Source organism: Nematolebias whitei, chromosome 17 (genome assembly GCF_014905685.2).
Source record: "Nematolebias whitei isolate Nwh7 chromosome 17, NemWhi1, whole genome shotgun sequence".
Classification (NCBI taxonomy): Eukaryota; Metazoa; Chordata; class Actinopteri; order Cyprinodontiformes; family Rivulidae; genus Nematolebias; species Nematolebias whitei.
Window position 1 is genome coordinate 24,623,810 of NC_056514.1, and position 14,436 is coordinate 24,638,245.

General features: G+C 39.1%; 1 protein-coding gene across 3 annotated transcripts in view; it reads right to left on the reverse strand.

Moving 5' to 3' along the window:
• The window catches only part of mybpc2b (myosin binding protein Cb), a 39,170-nt gene that overhangs the window by 11,180 nt on the left and 13,554 nt on the right, over positions 1–14,436 (reverse strand). For all 3 annotated transcript variants that reach the window (XM_037691388.1, XM_037691387.1, XM_037691386.1), the window contains 24 exons: positions 9,748–9,816; positions 9,493–9,641; positions 9,301–9,418; positions 9,150–9,198; positions 7,813–7,872; positions 7,546–7,712; positions 7,244–7,376; positions 6,171–6,295; positions 5,950–6,055; positions 5,590–5,759; positions 5,236–5,401; positions 5,023–5,129; positions 4,907–4,936; positions 4,669–4,811; positions 4,246–4,405; positions 4,045–4,149; positions 3,743–3,931; positions 3,481–3,615; positions 3,173–3,340; positions 2,926–3,014; positions 2,582–2,777; positions 2,305–2,444; positions 2,051–2,210; positions 1,802–1,938 (listed from right to left, as the gene is read on the reverse strand). In XM_037691388.1, the coding sequence (XP_037547316.1) occupies positions 1,802–1,938; positions 2,051–2,210; positions 2,305–2,444; positions 2,582–2,777; positions 2,926–3,014; positions 3,173–3,340; positions 3,481–3,615; positions 3,743–3,931; positions 4,045–4,149; positions 4,246–4,405; positions 4,669–4,811; positions 4,907–4,936; positions 5,023–5,129; positions 5,236–5,401; positions 5,590–5,759; positions 5,950–6,055; positions 6,171–6,295; positions 7,244–7,376; positions 7,546–7,712; positions 7,813–7,872; positions 9,150–9,198; positions 9,301–9,418; positions 9,493–9,641; positions 9,748–9,816 (3,071 nt within the window). The remainder of the gene's footprint in view (positions 1–1,801; positions 1,939–2,050; positions 2,211–2,304; positions 2,445–2,581; positions 2,778–2,925; positions 3,015–3,172; positions 3,341–3,480; positions 3,616–3,742; positions 3,932–4,044; positions 4,150–4,245; positions 4,406–4,668; positions 4,812–4,906; positions 4,937–5,022; positions 5,130–5,235; positions 5,402–5,589; positions 5,760–5,949; positions 6,056–6,170; positions 6,296–7,243; positions 7,377–7,545; positions 7,713–7,812; positions 7,873–9,149; positions 9,199–9,300; positions 9,419–9,492; positions 9,642–9,747; positions 9,817–14,436) is intronic.

The following is a 14,436-nucleotide window of genomic DNA, read 5'->3' on the forward strand; positions in this document are numbered from 1 at the left end:
TGTAGTGATACACATGAGGTACGTGTCACTTGTTGTATGACAAATATATGAATTATATATGCATACAATATTCACGAGTTCTTCATTTTTCTGACTGTAAATGCCGTGCATTGAATTTAACAGAAATGTGAACGAGAGACGTTATTTATCTTTGACCCATCAAATGAATGGAATCATTTATTTTCAAAATCAAAGTTTAACATCAAACATTTACATTAATTTGGCAAAATATGAAAATAATAACAGACAGTTTCACAGAAAATGAACTTCAAATCACTCGGCGGTGATTTGAGGACTTTGCTTCAGACATTTCTAAAAATATCTGTACTGATTTATGAGAGAGAGGTGAGTTTAAGAGTAAATTGAGATTTATCTTACAGAGGAATATGTGAGGGAGATTTAATCTGTTTAACCAGAAGTTGCACGCTCCGTCCGATCTCAGCTTCTCACGGTACACTTGGTCAAAATAGAACCATCTACCTGTTGACGATGAATCAGCGTTGGATGTAGTTCCTTTCTGACTCGTTTCAGCGTCTCCGTCGAGAGCTACCAAACCTTCAGAAAGTCGTGCGTTGATTAGCTCAAAACAGAATTATAATCCCCAAAAAACCTCTGGATTCTTCATTGCTCTGAAGCTTTCAGAACCGACTGCATTCTCAATCTTCTCATTCTGTTGGACTATCGGACCTGTTGTCAGCTCCCAATCCAACATCTCTCAGAACTCTCAATCTAACTTGAACTGGGGAGTTGCCACATTTTATTTGGGTCGACTTCCTGTTCAATTTAGAGCTTTCTGATTCGTGGAAGGACCAGAAAGAGGAGTGGTTTTTGACGTAAGGTGTTTATCAACAGTCGAGGTCAGAGAATGAAACTTGTTTAACATACAGAAAAGATTATTGCAGAAGCAGCAGACTTTTTGGAGTCTACTCTTAGTAATCTTCTGAAAAAGTTTAAACATGACATTTCTTCTTCAGTAAACATTTTAGTTGACCGAAGACCAACCTTTCACATACTTACGACAGCTTGCTCATTTCAGACAGAAAAATCAAGAAAGGCATATTCAGGTGATTTCTGCTTTGAATGAGGAACAAAAATCATTACTTACTGTTTATGTAAAATAAAAATTAGTAGTTCTTTTCAACCTGTAAAGCATTGAGTGAACTAACACAATTTGATTATCAAAACATTTGTAAGACAGTAATGATTATAAAGAATTGTCTTTTCTGCTTGATTAATTCAAGAAAGAAAGTTCATCAGATGGTTCAGACTTATTCAGATCAATGAAAATAACAGTCTCTGTCCATCTGGTAGATTTGAGGTTATCTGGTTCACTACAGTTGACTGTTCCAAAGTTTATGGCCCACGACTGAAAAAGCCCAATCTCCTCTGAGCTTCAGCTTGCTACAACCAAAAGCAGCTGATCAGATGATCTCAGCACCCAAGTAGGTCAGAGAGATATGTGGGAGCTGGGCCTTTAGGCATTTAAAGGTCAACAGGAAAATCATGCCTAATTATGACCCCCAACACCACTGTTGGTGCGACAGTCAAAGTTATTTTTGACACACGTCATACTAAGAGTTTGCCCTTTAGCCTGCTTGAACTGGCTCATCAATTTAGCCTGAATATTTTTCTTCTCCAAACGGAAAGTTTATTGAGCTATTTAAACAGGTAAGATACTGATTATTTATATTCAACAGATTTGAATTATCCTTTTAATAGTTGTGCGCATGCTGTTATGGCAAAATTAACATTTTAACTTGTGCAACAAATGGCATTGTCAGCCTGTAAATCACATGCTCACCTTGGGAAAGCCTCTCACAGAGCAGCTGATGGCAGTGCTGTAACCCGCTACGACAGATCTGTCCATCAGCGGCTGAGTAAACTTGGGTGCACAAGCCATGTCCTTCTCCTTAAAGTGGCTTGGTTTGTACTCCAGGCCTGGAGTTAATGAGAGTGGCAGAGGAATGAAGGGTAGCACATTTCCCAACACCTCATGCTCTTTATGTCCTGATGGATACTGTAATTTGTGCTGTCACACACACTGTCACACCTGTCTTAGCAATGGTGGCTGTGTTCTTGCTGTTGCGCGGCTCCTCGCTCAGGCCGCAGAGGTTCTCGCTGTAGACTCGGAACATGTACTCATTACCCATGATCAGATCTGAAACCGTGCAGTTTGGCCGTCTGTTGTGTTCGTAAACGCTGAACCATTCCTGGAACATTTGAGACAACAACAAAAACAAAAGCAAGCGTCACAGATTTAAGGGAATCTAAACCACATTTCAAAACACTTCACTCTTCTGTCACCTTGGTCTTCATGTCTGCTTTCTGGATGGTGTACCCAGTGATCTCACTGTTGCCATCATCTTTTGGGGGGTCCCACTCCAGAGCTGCGTTGAAGCCCCACACGTCTGTCACTCTCACATTCTGAGGAGGTCCAGGTTTCTCTGTTTGGATTAAACACCTTTTAGTTCGGCTGATAAACTGCTGTCAGTTTGACACAGCCTCAACTTTTCCATGAAGGATAATTTATTAGAATCAAGTTTCGTAAAAAAAAAAAATGGAATTAGAGTTTAATCAATACCGATAACCCTGATGTTAATGGTGGCCCTGTCCTCCATGTTCTCAATCTTTAGAACCAACTCGTACATCCCAGAGTGCTCCCTCTCGGCTGAGCGGATGAAAAATATGCTGTCTACGTTTGTGTTACGGACGTTCACCATCTTGGGGTCAATTGGTTGACCATCCTTGAACCAAGTCGCGACAGGGTGTGGCTTTCCCTACGAGACAAAAAAAAAAACATATCAGAGTAAAAGAAAATCCCACAAGTTAATTTTTTTAAACATGTTCTCTTTCATCCCACTTGTTTGTATTACTTTAGAGACAAAGGAAACTTTTTTTTTTTTCAAAACTGGTCTTCATCCAAACCTGGAAAGGGATGGTCAGGTTGATCTTTTCTCCCACTTTTCTAATGTATTTTGTTCTCAGGTCGCGAGGAAGGCGGATCTTTGGATGTTCTAACGCAGAAGTAAAACAGGAGACATCTCATTGTATCACCTTAAACAAATGCATCTCCAGACAATACAAACAATCAAGACTTTGTATTGTACAAAACCATAAACCTTTAAACACATAATTATGCACATTCATTCACACCTAAAACTGTTTCACTCACCAACAATCTCACGGATGGTAACAGGTTGTGACAATATAGCGGGCAGACTGCGACCAGCAATATTTACTGCCACCACCCTGAAGTTGATCTTCTCCCCCACGGGGAGGCCACGCACCACATATCCCTGCTTCTCACAAAGATCCTTGTTTGCAACTACCCACTCAGTGTCTGCCGAGAAGAAGAAAAATAGCTGCTTCTAGTAAATTGCTGTGAGTGGGATTCAAAGCTTTTCAAGTATGTTATTGTTCTCGTGTGGAAAATCAACAAGAGTGTGACTGTAGACATAATTCAGTGTGTGATCTCCGTACCTCCCTCCTTGCAGTACTCGATAACATAGCCATCCAGGCCCCCAGCTCCAATCTTCTCCGGGGCGAGCCACTTCAAGCTGCATGTGCTATCTGTCACATCGTGGACTGTTAGACGCGTCGGCTCACTAGTTGGGGCTGAAGGTGACAAAAAGAGAGGCTCAAGAGAATAAGCAAATAAGCTTGGCTGGATGAGTGTGAGACGCAAAGGGAGCGGCAAGGACAGGCTCTGAAAGATTAAGGAAAAGATGGGTGTGAAGCTTACCGATGGGCATGAAGGGTTTGGAGTTGAGACTCGGCTGAGACATGCCGATGCTGTTAACAGCAAACACCCTCATTTCATACAGAATTCCTTCAATCATCCTCTTAGCTTCATATGTCGTTGACTCGTAAACATCAAAGTTCAGCTTTGTCCATCGGGAGGAGCCTTTCTTCTTTCTTTCCATGAGGTAACCTTGATGGAGGCCAAGCTCAGGTTGTTAGTTGAATTAAGCCAACATACATAAGTTTAAGTATGTCACTTTGTAGAATTTTAACATATATTTGGACTATATAGTATTTATTCACCTTTGATTGGTGCACCACCATCAAATTTAGGAGGCTCCCAAATAATGGTAGCACAGTCCTCTCCCACCGCCGTGCATTTGACATTCTCAGGAGGGTCGGGCACATCTGAAACAAAATTACAATAAGTTTAGGTAGAACTAGTGAATTTTAAACACAACTTTATGTTGGTGACTTGGACGTTCACTGTAAATTTTCACATACCCACAATTTTCACAAACAGCACGGCCTTGTCCTCTCCTGCGGGGTTAGTGACGATGATGGTGTAGTTGCCTTCATCGCTTCTCTCTGCGCCCTCAATGACAAAGCAGCTGAGGTCCTTCCTGGCCTCCACTCTCACACGACCTTCACTTTCTGTGATCGGCTGAAATACAAGAACAGGTAACAACATGCATGCAGACAACTTGAATTGTCCAAATACCGCAATTTAATCAAAACAGTCCAAACAAAAGGTTTGGACATTTTTACAATCTTTGAGTTCTCAGGATTTTCTTGCCACATTTTTATTAGATTTGAAAATGGAGCCATGCTCTTTACTTTATGAGTCTATGGTTTAAATGGTCTTGTTCTTAGTATCAGTTTTTTGGGCTCCCTGAGCTTCACTGAAATGTCTGGACAGAGCCGTACCTGATCTCCTTTGGACCAGACCACAGTGGGTGCAGGCTCTCCAGTGATCTCCACATCCAGACGGAGTTTGTTGCCTGCCACCACTATAATAGTGTTCTGGGAGACCATGTTTCCAGTGGTGTCCAGGTGGATCTTTGGAGGATCTGGTTAACACACATCAAACAAGATGAGAGGCTCAGAGAAAGAGAATGGGACGTAACGATTTAAATTGTACATGATCAGACGTTGAGCTACCTACCTTGTCTGGGCACATAGTCAATCTTAATTTCTGTTTTAAGAGAAGAAGAGAAAACATATTTACCATCACAATATAAAACACAGTTGGCAGCTTTGAAATTGTTCTGTTTATCTCACCCAAAAAGTTCAGCTTGGCAGAAAGCGACAGGGCGTATCCATCTGGAACGAATGTGTAGTCTCCAGCATCGTTTGGCTTCACGTCATCAATAACTAATCTGTGAAACCTAAAACACGCATTCAGAAAAATAAAACGTTTGCCTCACAATATAATAAATACCACAGACTAATCGTTTACATGTAAGGCACAGAGGTACACGGTGTTAATCTTACCTTCCAACGTGAGTCATTTTGATGCGCTCGCTCGGTAAGACCTCTACTCCATCTTTGAACCACTTCCCTGTGACCTTGTCATCAGACACTTCACACTTGAACACAGCCTGGTCTGTTGCCTTGACTGTCAGATCAGCAATGTCCTGCAAAACTTCCAGTTCCTTTTCTGAACAAACCAGCAAAAACCACAGGAAAACACACCAGATTAGGGGATAAGGTACAGGACAAGGCTCATGATGGTCTTAAGAAGTCCTTAGGCCTGCACTTTGAATCTGCTGCTTCCTCTGTACTTTAAAGTGTAATATTTGAATGACAAAACTACATAAAATATATTTAATATCTTTTCTGTGGTACCTTCCACCTCCAGCTCTCCTTTGGTATGCCCTCCGTTTGTCCAAGCGTGATACATTCCAGCATCGTCCAGCGTCGCCTCCTGAATGATAAGCGTGTGTTTTTTCCCATCCTTTTTGAAGCGATACTTTGTGGACTCCTTGTCTTTGTGAAGCTCTTGATCCTCAAAGAACCTTTAAATTCATTTAAAAAAATGTGAACTGGCTTTGAATTTACAAGATAAATGTATGGATGAAATTCATGTTTATGCTTTAAAAAAAAAATTACTCTGAAAACATTTTCCTTGGAGAAATACAAATACAATATCATGCTTTAAAGGGATAATTCAATGCTTTCGAAAGGGGGTGAAAAATATTTACTGACCACATCACGTGAGCGCCCTCCTCAGACACCTCAAGCTCAAACTCCACTCTTTCTCCCACGACCACGTGATAGTCGTCCATCAGCTTGGTGATGGTCACGGGGGGCTCTAAAAACATCATCAAAATATGTTAAATCACAATTTTGTAACTGTACGCAGATATTTTCCTGTATTTTTGTCCTCCATTCTGCTAAGGGATAGTCAAATAAGAGCTAGTGCAAACCTTTAACATACACCTCTGTGGAACACTTGTCATCGCCAACCACACACTCGTACGCAGCATCATCAGCCAGGGTCGTCTTATTGATGGTGAGTGTCCTGATGTTCCCATTTGCCTCCATAACAAACCTCATTGAGAGACAAATCAGAATTCAGAATATGGCTCAGTGGTGACGTTTTAATTTGTTTTTTTATTTCAGCGTTTTTCCCCTCATAGTTTTCTCTAACAAGATCTTATTGACTGTGGCTGAAGGTGAGCATTTAATGCATCACAGAATCATAGAGCAGAGTGTAATCAAACTTTTAGAAAGTAATAATTGGATCTGCAACTGATTAACTTCTGGAGTCGACTTAATTTAAAATTGTCGCCACAGCTAATCAACCATAGCCTAGACAAAAATAGCTTATTAAACATAGCTAAAATTTGATACGGTAGTTTCTTAGAGTCCTTCACAGTACATACTCTAAATGCTAAAAGATCATAGATATCAGAACAATGCATGAGATTGTACATGCATTTATTTTTACAATTAAACAAAAAGGCTATAAATGTCATTTGCCAACATAAGATGATTTTGGTCTAAAACTGTGATGTGAAAGGTGCAGGGTGATATGCATTCAAAAACAGGGAAGCTCGGCCCTTAATTTAATAATAATACAAACTAAACTAACAACTTCTGCATTTTGTCAGCCAGATTTGAGATTATTTATCTGGAAAACTTTAAATGTGGAAGTTTTTTTTTTCCTGCAGGTACTCAGTACGTGCAGTTGTTTGCATGGGCCACAAGATCGCTAAAAATAAAACACAGTCAAGGCAGAGTTGTCTCCAAGTATGACTTTGTGGTGCAGATAATTTTAGCTTGATATTTTTAAAGCACAGACCATTAAGTCCATATAAGCTTGATTATGTTGACTACAAGGTGCATATGAGCTCATATACATAGAAAGAGCAACAAAAGTAAAAGTTGTGTAGAAAACACATGGATTGTAATTGATGATTCTTCATGTGTGTGTGGGGTGTGTGTGTGTGTGTGTGTGGGGGGGGGGGGGTGTCTCTTGGTCGATTTAGGAATGTACTTGGCTGAGGGCTTGATCTCTTGGCCATTCTTCAGCCATTTGACGTGGACGTTAGGATCAACCACATCGCACGACAGCACAATTTTCTTGCCCTTTTCCACAGTGTAGCAGGATTCAAGCTTCTTCAGGAAAGCTGGGGATTTAGAGAAAAGAATGAACTCATACGTTCATCAATATTTTGGGTTTTACCCACTTCTCTTCCGCCCCTTTCTTACTTTTCACCTCCTGATACTTTTCACTCCATACCTCAAATATCTCTCCACATCTCCCCCCTCCCTCTGACCAGCGCTGACCCCACTTACCCTCGCTATGCTTGGGCTCCGCTTTCATCTTCTTTAGACGTTTCAGCATGCCCCTCAGGTCAGTGATGCCATACTTAAAGGCGATTTTTTCATACTCGCTTGGGTGAGCACTTTTAAGCAACTCCCACACATCTATCTCTGGTTCCTCTTTTTCGGGTTTTTTCTTCCTGTGATAAAAAAAAAAGTACAAAATCAAAATGGGATTTCCAATATCAATATGTGCACCTAATAAATTTGTAAAAGTAATTTTTTTGTTAATTATTTTACGTTTTAGCAGCTTTCAGCAGAGCACTGAAGTCCAGATCTCCTTCATCCTCTCCAGCATCTCTGTGCGCATCGAAACACATTCAATAAAAAATATCCAGCAAACAAATTCAAACACAAGAAGATACGTATAACACTTTCACCAAAAAAATCCATATTAAAGATTTTGCTCAAATTTGCTGAAGTAAAAGAAGCTAAAAGGAGATGTTAAAGCTAAAAGAAGAACAGTGACTAAAAGGCAAAAGAAGTTACCAGTAAACTAAAAGCTAAAACAAGCTAAAAGTAACAAAATGCAAGGGAAAAGTAGCAAAAGACTAGCTAAAACTAGACGTAAAAGGTAGGACTCGTCAAAAGTAACACGATGCTAGCTAAAAGCTTAAAGTAACAAAACACAACTAAAAAGAGCAAAATGCAAGCAAATAGTAAACGTGTGAAAGTAGCAAGCAACAAGATAAAAGTAGTCAAATGGTAGCTAAAAACTAAGAGAAGCAGAAAGTCTTGCTAAAAATAACAAAAAGCTGGGTAAATGTAATAAAAGTTCATCTATCCATTCATTTCTCTTTACAATCTACATAAGTAATGTTTTATTTACTTTTCATTTTATATATTTTTTTATGACTGTTTATTGTTTCTGTGCCTCGTCTGTTTTTTTTTTAAAATAGGTCTCTTTTGAAAATGAGTCCTTGTGACTCCATGAGACTAAATAAAGGTTGAATGAATTAATTTCTACTAGCATTCCTGGTCTCTGGGGCAGCTGGTGCCCATCTCCAGCAGTCACTGTGCGAAAGGCGGGGTACACCGTGCACACGTCACAAGTCCATTATAGAACAAAAAATGTAGCAATAATAGACTAGCTAAAAGTTACATGCGGAAAAACAGCAAAAAGCTATTTGAAGCTAGATAAGATTAGCAAAACGGTAACTAAACACTAAAAATAGCATACATGGTGCCGGTATACTAACACAGATTTCAACGAAAACAATGTTTTTGAAGCAACTGGAAATGGGGAAAGCATCTGTAAAAAATGGTCAATGTCAGAAAAGTATTAAAGCAACAAACACACAGCACCTATGGATTCAAGGTTTTTATTAATGAATGGTTAAAGTAGCACCAAATAATCAGAAGTAGTTACATTGCAAAATACATTTGAAAAATCCAAACTGTCAGTGCTAAATCAGTATATATATATATATATATATATATATATATATATATATATATATATATATATATGTGTGTGTGTGTGTGTGTGTGTGTAATATAATTCTAGGCTGAAAAACTTAAATAATCTACCAAGTATTTGTCATTATGTGAATTCCCACAAACCCCAAATCACTTACGCTCTCTTGAAAGCAGACAAAATGTCAGCTTGATCATCCTGTTGGGCGACTGTAACAAGAGAAGTTGCAGACAACACACATTATTGTGGGATCAGGTCAAACCATCAGAATGTGGGGCAGCCTCAGCAGGCCGGAGTCCATTTTCACTCACCCTCCACGGAGATCTCGAAGGTGGAGCTGTCACACACATCTTTGGCTGTCACCTCGCACCTGTAGCCTCCGGCATCTCCAGGGACCGCTTTGATGATCTTCATTTCATAAGTATAGATCTGGGCAAGGAGACAATATTTAATTATTTGCTTAGCTATTTCTGACTGAGCAAAAGCAGCTCTCACAGACTCACCTTAGTATTTCTGTCATATGTTTCTTTGAACTGCAAGTGTTTTCCAGCTTTGCTGGCGAGGTCCAGCCACTTGCCCTTCAGCCATTTCATGGTGGGTTTTCTTTGCAGGCTGCTGGAGTCTACCTTGGCTATAAAAGTTATATCCTGTCCTGCAGTTTGCAAACACAAAAATCCATTTTGACATTTTACACACGATAGAACACCAGTTTCTCCTCTGTTTGAACAATTAAGCATCCATCCGTGTGCGTGTCTGACCTGCAACAGCGACTACGCTGCTCGGTGGCTTCTCGACAAAAAGTCCACTGAGCTGAGTGGACCCAGACTCTATAAAACACACACACACACACAAAACAAAAAGAGTTATGATACTCGGTTCAATTAAAGCAAAAGTGCTGTTAAATCTCCTTCTGCTGCTCCAAAAGGCACAAACAGGAGCACTGACAATCCACAAACAGCAAAAGTCGGAACATTTTTCAAATATTTTGATGAAAAATTCCTGTCTGCACACCATCAAACCAGCATTTCAGCAATTTATCCAAGACATCCATAATAAAACTATTTATATTTGTTTATGTTCACTTTTGGTTTATAGATGTGTTCAACATTGGCCACAACCGGTGGCTGTTTTTAACTGGTTACAAGATGTTATTAATAATTCATAGGATTATGTTTTTCTGTCACACTTCTAATATAGTCACTAATTCATAGTGGCACATGTGCTTTTATTTTGTTTCTTAAAGAGATAGTTCCAATCTTTAAGACAACAACCCATTTTCACAGATTCAGTGTTTTTATTGCACATGACATGTGATGGACAAACACATGTGTTTCATCTTTCTTCCATGCAGCTGATTTTGACAGTTTTGTAACTTTGCTCGCTTCGCTCTTACCTTGCACTACAGGGTTTATCTCAGATACACACACCAAACATTCCCATTTACCAAATGAAAGTATAACCATCAGAAGTTATACTCTAGCACAAGTCTCTATAGGAACTCATTGGTTTACACAAGCTATAGCTTGAATTTAGGCAGAAATGTCAACTTGTTAAAGTGAGTGGACATTTTCAAGTCTGAAACCAAGCAGCTACTGAATTTATACATGTATTATTATTATTACATTACCACAGCACACAGTGAAAACAGGTTTGTTCATGATAATAAGATCATGACATATATTTACTAAATACTGTGAAAGTAATCAAATGTCTTGATTACATTTGTTTAATTGTCATACACCAGATGAATTATTTTAAATTACTTTGAATGCTTTCTCTTTGGACTGATCCTTCAAGGCTGGATAGCTGCAGTTACGTTACCTCTTAATAATAAAGATACCAATTATTTTCTCTGATTTGATCTTGCAATAGCATAATTTATTTTATTTTATTGCATTTTCTGGAACAGATATAAGTAATTCAACCCATGTGCTGAGTACAGTGGAAGGTTTTTTTTATTTTTAGGATTTGTTTTAGGAAAATTGGCATTTACTCCCTGCTACTGTTCGTAGCAATTGCTGTAAGTACCCCAAACCAGTTGCCCAAGTGATGATAATTCTGTACACACTATACCCTTGTGCAGACAACCTTGGAATGGTAAGCACTCACACTTGCAAGGTCTACTTGTAATCTATACACGAAAGGCAAACTGAGTGTAGTTCAATACCCACTTTGGAGTCTGGACAGGTGATCAAACAAATCATAAATATCAAAAATAGAAGCTAAAACTGTCTTTATGAAGGAAACTCATCCTCTAAAACAGAATTTTCAAACAGACTGTTTCAGGTTATGTTCTGTTGCGGGTTTCACAAATAACTTCTTATTTCTGGGGCCAAGAAGGAAATGTGTGAGGCAAAACATTTTTTACTTTTTATTTTTATTCTGATGATCCTTTTCTTTAAGTGAAACCCAATAAAGGCCTGTGCACATATGTAAACAGACCAACACATTCCATTCATTATGAAAATTGTTGGATTGTATACCTGCATAATTGAGCATGGACTTTTTTGGTTTTGAACCAGTTTGACATGACTGTCGACGAGGAAGAGGGCCGGCAACAGAGGAGGGGGCGTGCCAAGGACACCATCTTAGCACCAACATAACTGGTTTGTTCCACTTTAGAATAAGCTGTTTGGGGGAAGAATCAGTTTTGTGTTGTGTGTTTCCTTGACTGATGAAGCCTTCTGGATGGACGGTGAAATGTTTCAGAAAAAAAAAAAAGAAACTGTCCAGATGACCTCACTGAAAATTGTTGGGTTCATTGTGAACTGTTTTATATGTGCAAAAAGTCATTAAAACATGGTGGTTGAATATTATTACTTGAGTTATTTTTCTATGAACTTTTCTATAGATGTTCTTTTTTTATTTAAATAAACTTTAAAATATTATTTGAGAAGTTTCATGTTGTTGTTTTTTCTGTTTTGAGCTAATCCAATTTGGTTTTCTTTGGTTCATATGTTTAGATTTTAATTGTTTGTCTAATGTCGTCTGGGCAAGCTGTGGCTGACTGGTTAGAACAGTCATTCTTTAGTGGGAGAGTTGAGGGTTCCATTCCACCAGCGGTATCCCTAGGCAAGACACTGAACCCCTCATTGCCTCTGATGTGTGTCCCATCAGTGTATGAATGTGAAGTCAATTTACCATTTGACATTGTTCTTGTACTGCATGTTAACCTAGAAGTCTTTAACTGCCCTTGCTTCCATCTCTATGCTCACCTGTCTTGTATTTGTAATCAGCACACCTGGTTTCATGGTGTAATTGTTCCTCTCAGCATATATGCTTTGTTTCCCTCGTTCTTTGTAAGATCCTCCTTACACCCTGCCTGTTTGGCTTTGTTCCTGTTATGCTTCCTTTACTTTTTAAAATTTGATTCAATAGTTATGCTTTAAAGAATGTTTGCCTCCTGCCTGTATTTGGGTCCGACTATAACAACTCATCCTGAATCATGCCGTTAAGATAACTACAATACACGGTACAATATATGGTTTGACAACTGATTATACAAATAAAATGCAAGATTTAAATTGTTTCGTGGACTGTCTAATTAGATTAAAAAGATTCTAATATATGTGGCTAAAGCAAAATCTTTTTACTGACACAATATGGTACCACCGAAAATCAACGAAAAGCCAAACGAAGCCAAACTGTGGCCCTGTAATTCAAAAGCGCTATTATTTCTTCTCTTGGGGACAGTAAGTGCAAGATGTTTCACACATTTTAAAGAAAGTTCAAGGAATTAGCAGTTTTAGTTTCCCGAAGCACTTCCTTTCTCAGTCTCCTCATAGTTGGTCCAAAGAAACCACATGCCCAACTCCTTTTGAGCCTTGACTTGGCCTACAGGCTCATCTTACTAACAAATCAACAGCGTTGGATTTCACTTTAAGAATCAGAGCTGGGGCGTAACTCTGGAATTGTTTCAGACATTTGGTTTAGGAATTAAACTGCTCGGCAACTTAGCTGGACTATCTCAGGATCTTTGAGCCTGCAAGACATTCAATACTCAGAACGTCTGTAGTTTGAAGCCATGTTTTTATTTAACTTCACCTTGTCCTTGTAAATTTGAAAACATCCTAGTCTTAAGTTGAGGTGCAACCAGAAACGTGTCAACAAATCACATGACAATGGCGTGTCATCAGTGACTGCTGCCAGTGTTGCGCTTGAACCGCAGCTGTGTTTCGAAGCGCGTTGTTTAAATTCTCTGAGGGACAAAAGCAAAAGCAGGACAGTTGTATAGGTCACTGATGGGAAGAACAGGCCTCTGTGTACAGAGGAACACATTTTAATATGCTGGAAAAGCATACGCAGCATAGTTTCCATGTGATGTCCCACGTTGTAAAATCACATTAACTGTAAGGCACAAGAAGCATAGACATGTACTAAGGTTTCTTCTTGTCTTTGACACAAACATTGATCTAGCAAAATGTAGGACAGGTGGTAAGAAGCTTCTATTAGTTACAATAAGAACCAAGCTGTGTAGGGGATTCATTAGATCTGTAAGATGTACACTTTTCAGTAAATTATAAACCTTTTTTTTTAGAATGAATGCGTCTTTTGATGACATCAATTTAAAAACTAATTATCTTCTAACGTATTGGACCAATAAATGGTTCAGAGCCTTTCTCAAGAAAATGTAATGTTATGTTTGTGTTAAGTTTGTTGTATTTTTTATTAAGTCTATGGTACAGTTTGGATAGGCAAAAATCCCCTCTTTGCATAAACTACCAACATTGTTGGAGCTGCTGGCCAAACATCAGATTGAAATGAATGGAGGTGTATTTTAGCTGTGTTAACCTAAAAAAAAATATTTGCTATACATCTCTATGAACTTGTGTGTGTGTGTGTGTGTGGGGGGGGGGGGGGGTTGGGGGCGGGGTTGTCTTTGTGTTTTGTTCCCTTGTAAGGCCCATTTTTCCAACACACACAATAATGTGAGGACCAACTGTTCCTTAGGGCCCAAAGCCCTGGCCCCAAAAAAAGAAGTGTCGTTGATGGGTTATGGGTTCGGGTTTAGGTTTAGAACTAAGGTGTGAACTGAGGATGGGTTAGGTTTAGAGTTAGGTATGTTCTGGTAACGGTTAGGTTTAGAGTTAGGTATGTTCTGGTAATGGTTAGGTTTAGAGTTAGGTATGTTCTGGTAATAGTTAGGTTTAGAGTTAGGTATGTTCTGGTAATGGTTAGGTTTAGAGTTAGGTATGTTCTGGTAACGGTTAGGTTTAGAGTTAGGTATGTTCTGGTAATAGTTAGGTTTAGAGTTAGGTATGTTCTGGTAATGGTTAGGTTTACCATTAGGGTATGGGTTAAGCTATATAAATTAATTAAAAATGAATGGAAGTCAATGCAAAGTCCCTGTAAAGATAGCAAGACACACTTGGGTGCTTGTGTGTGTGTGTGTGTGTGTGTGGGGGGGGGGGGGGGGGTGTTGGGGGCGGGGTTGTCTTTGTGTTTTG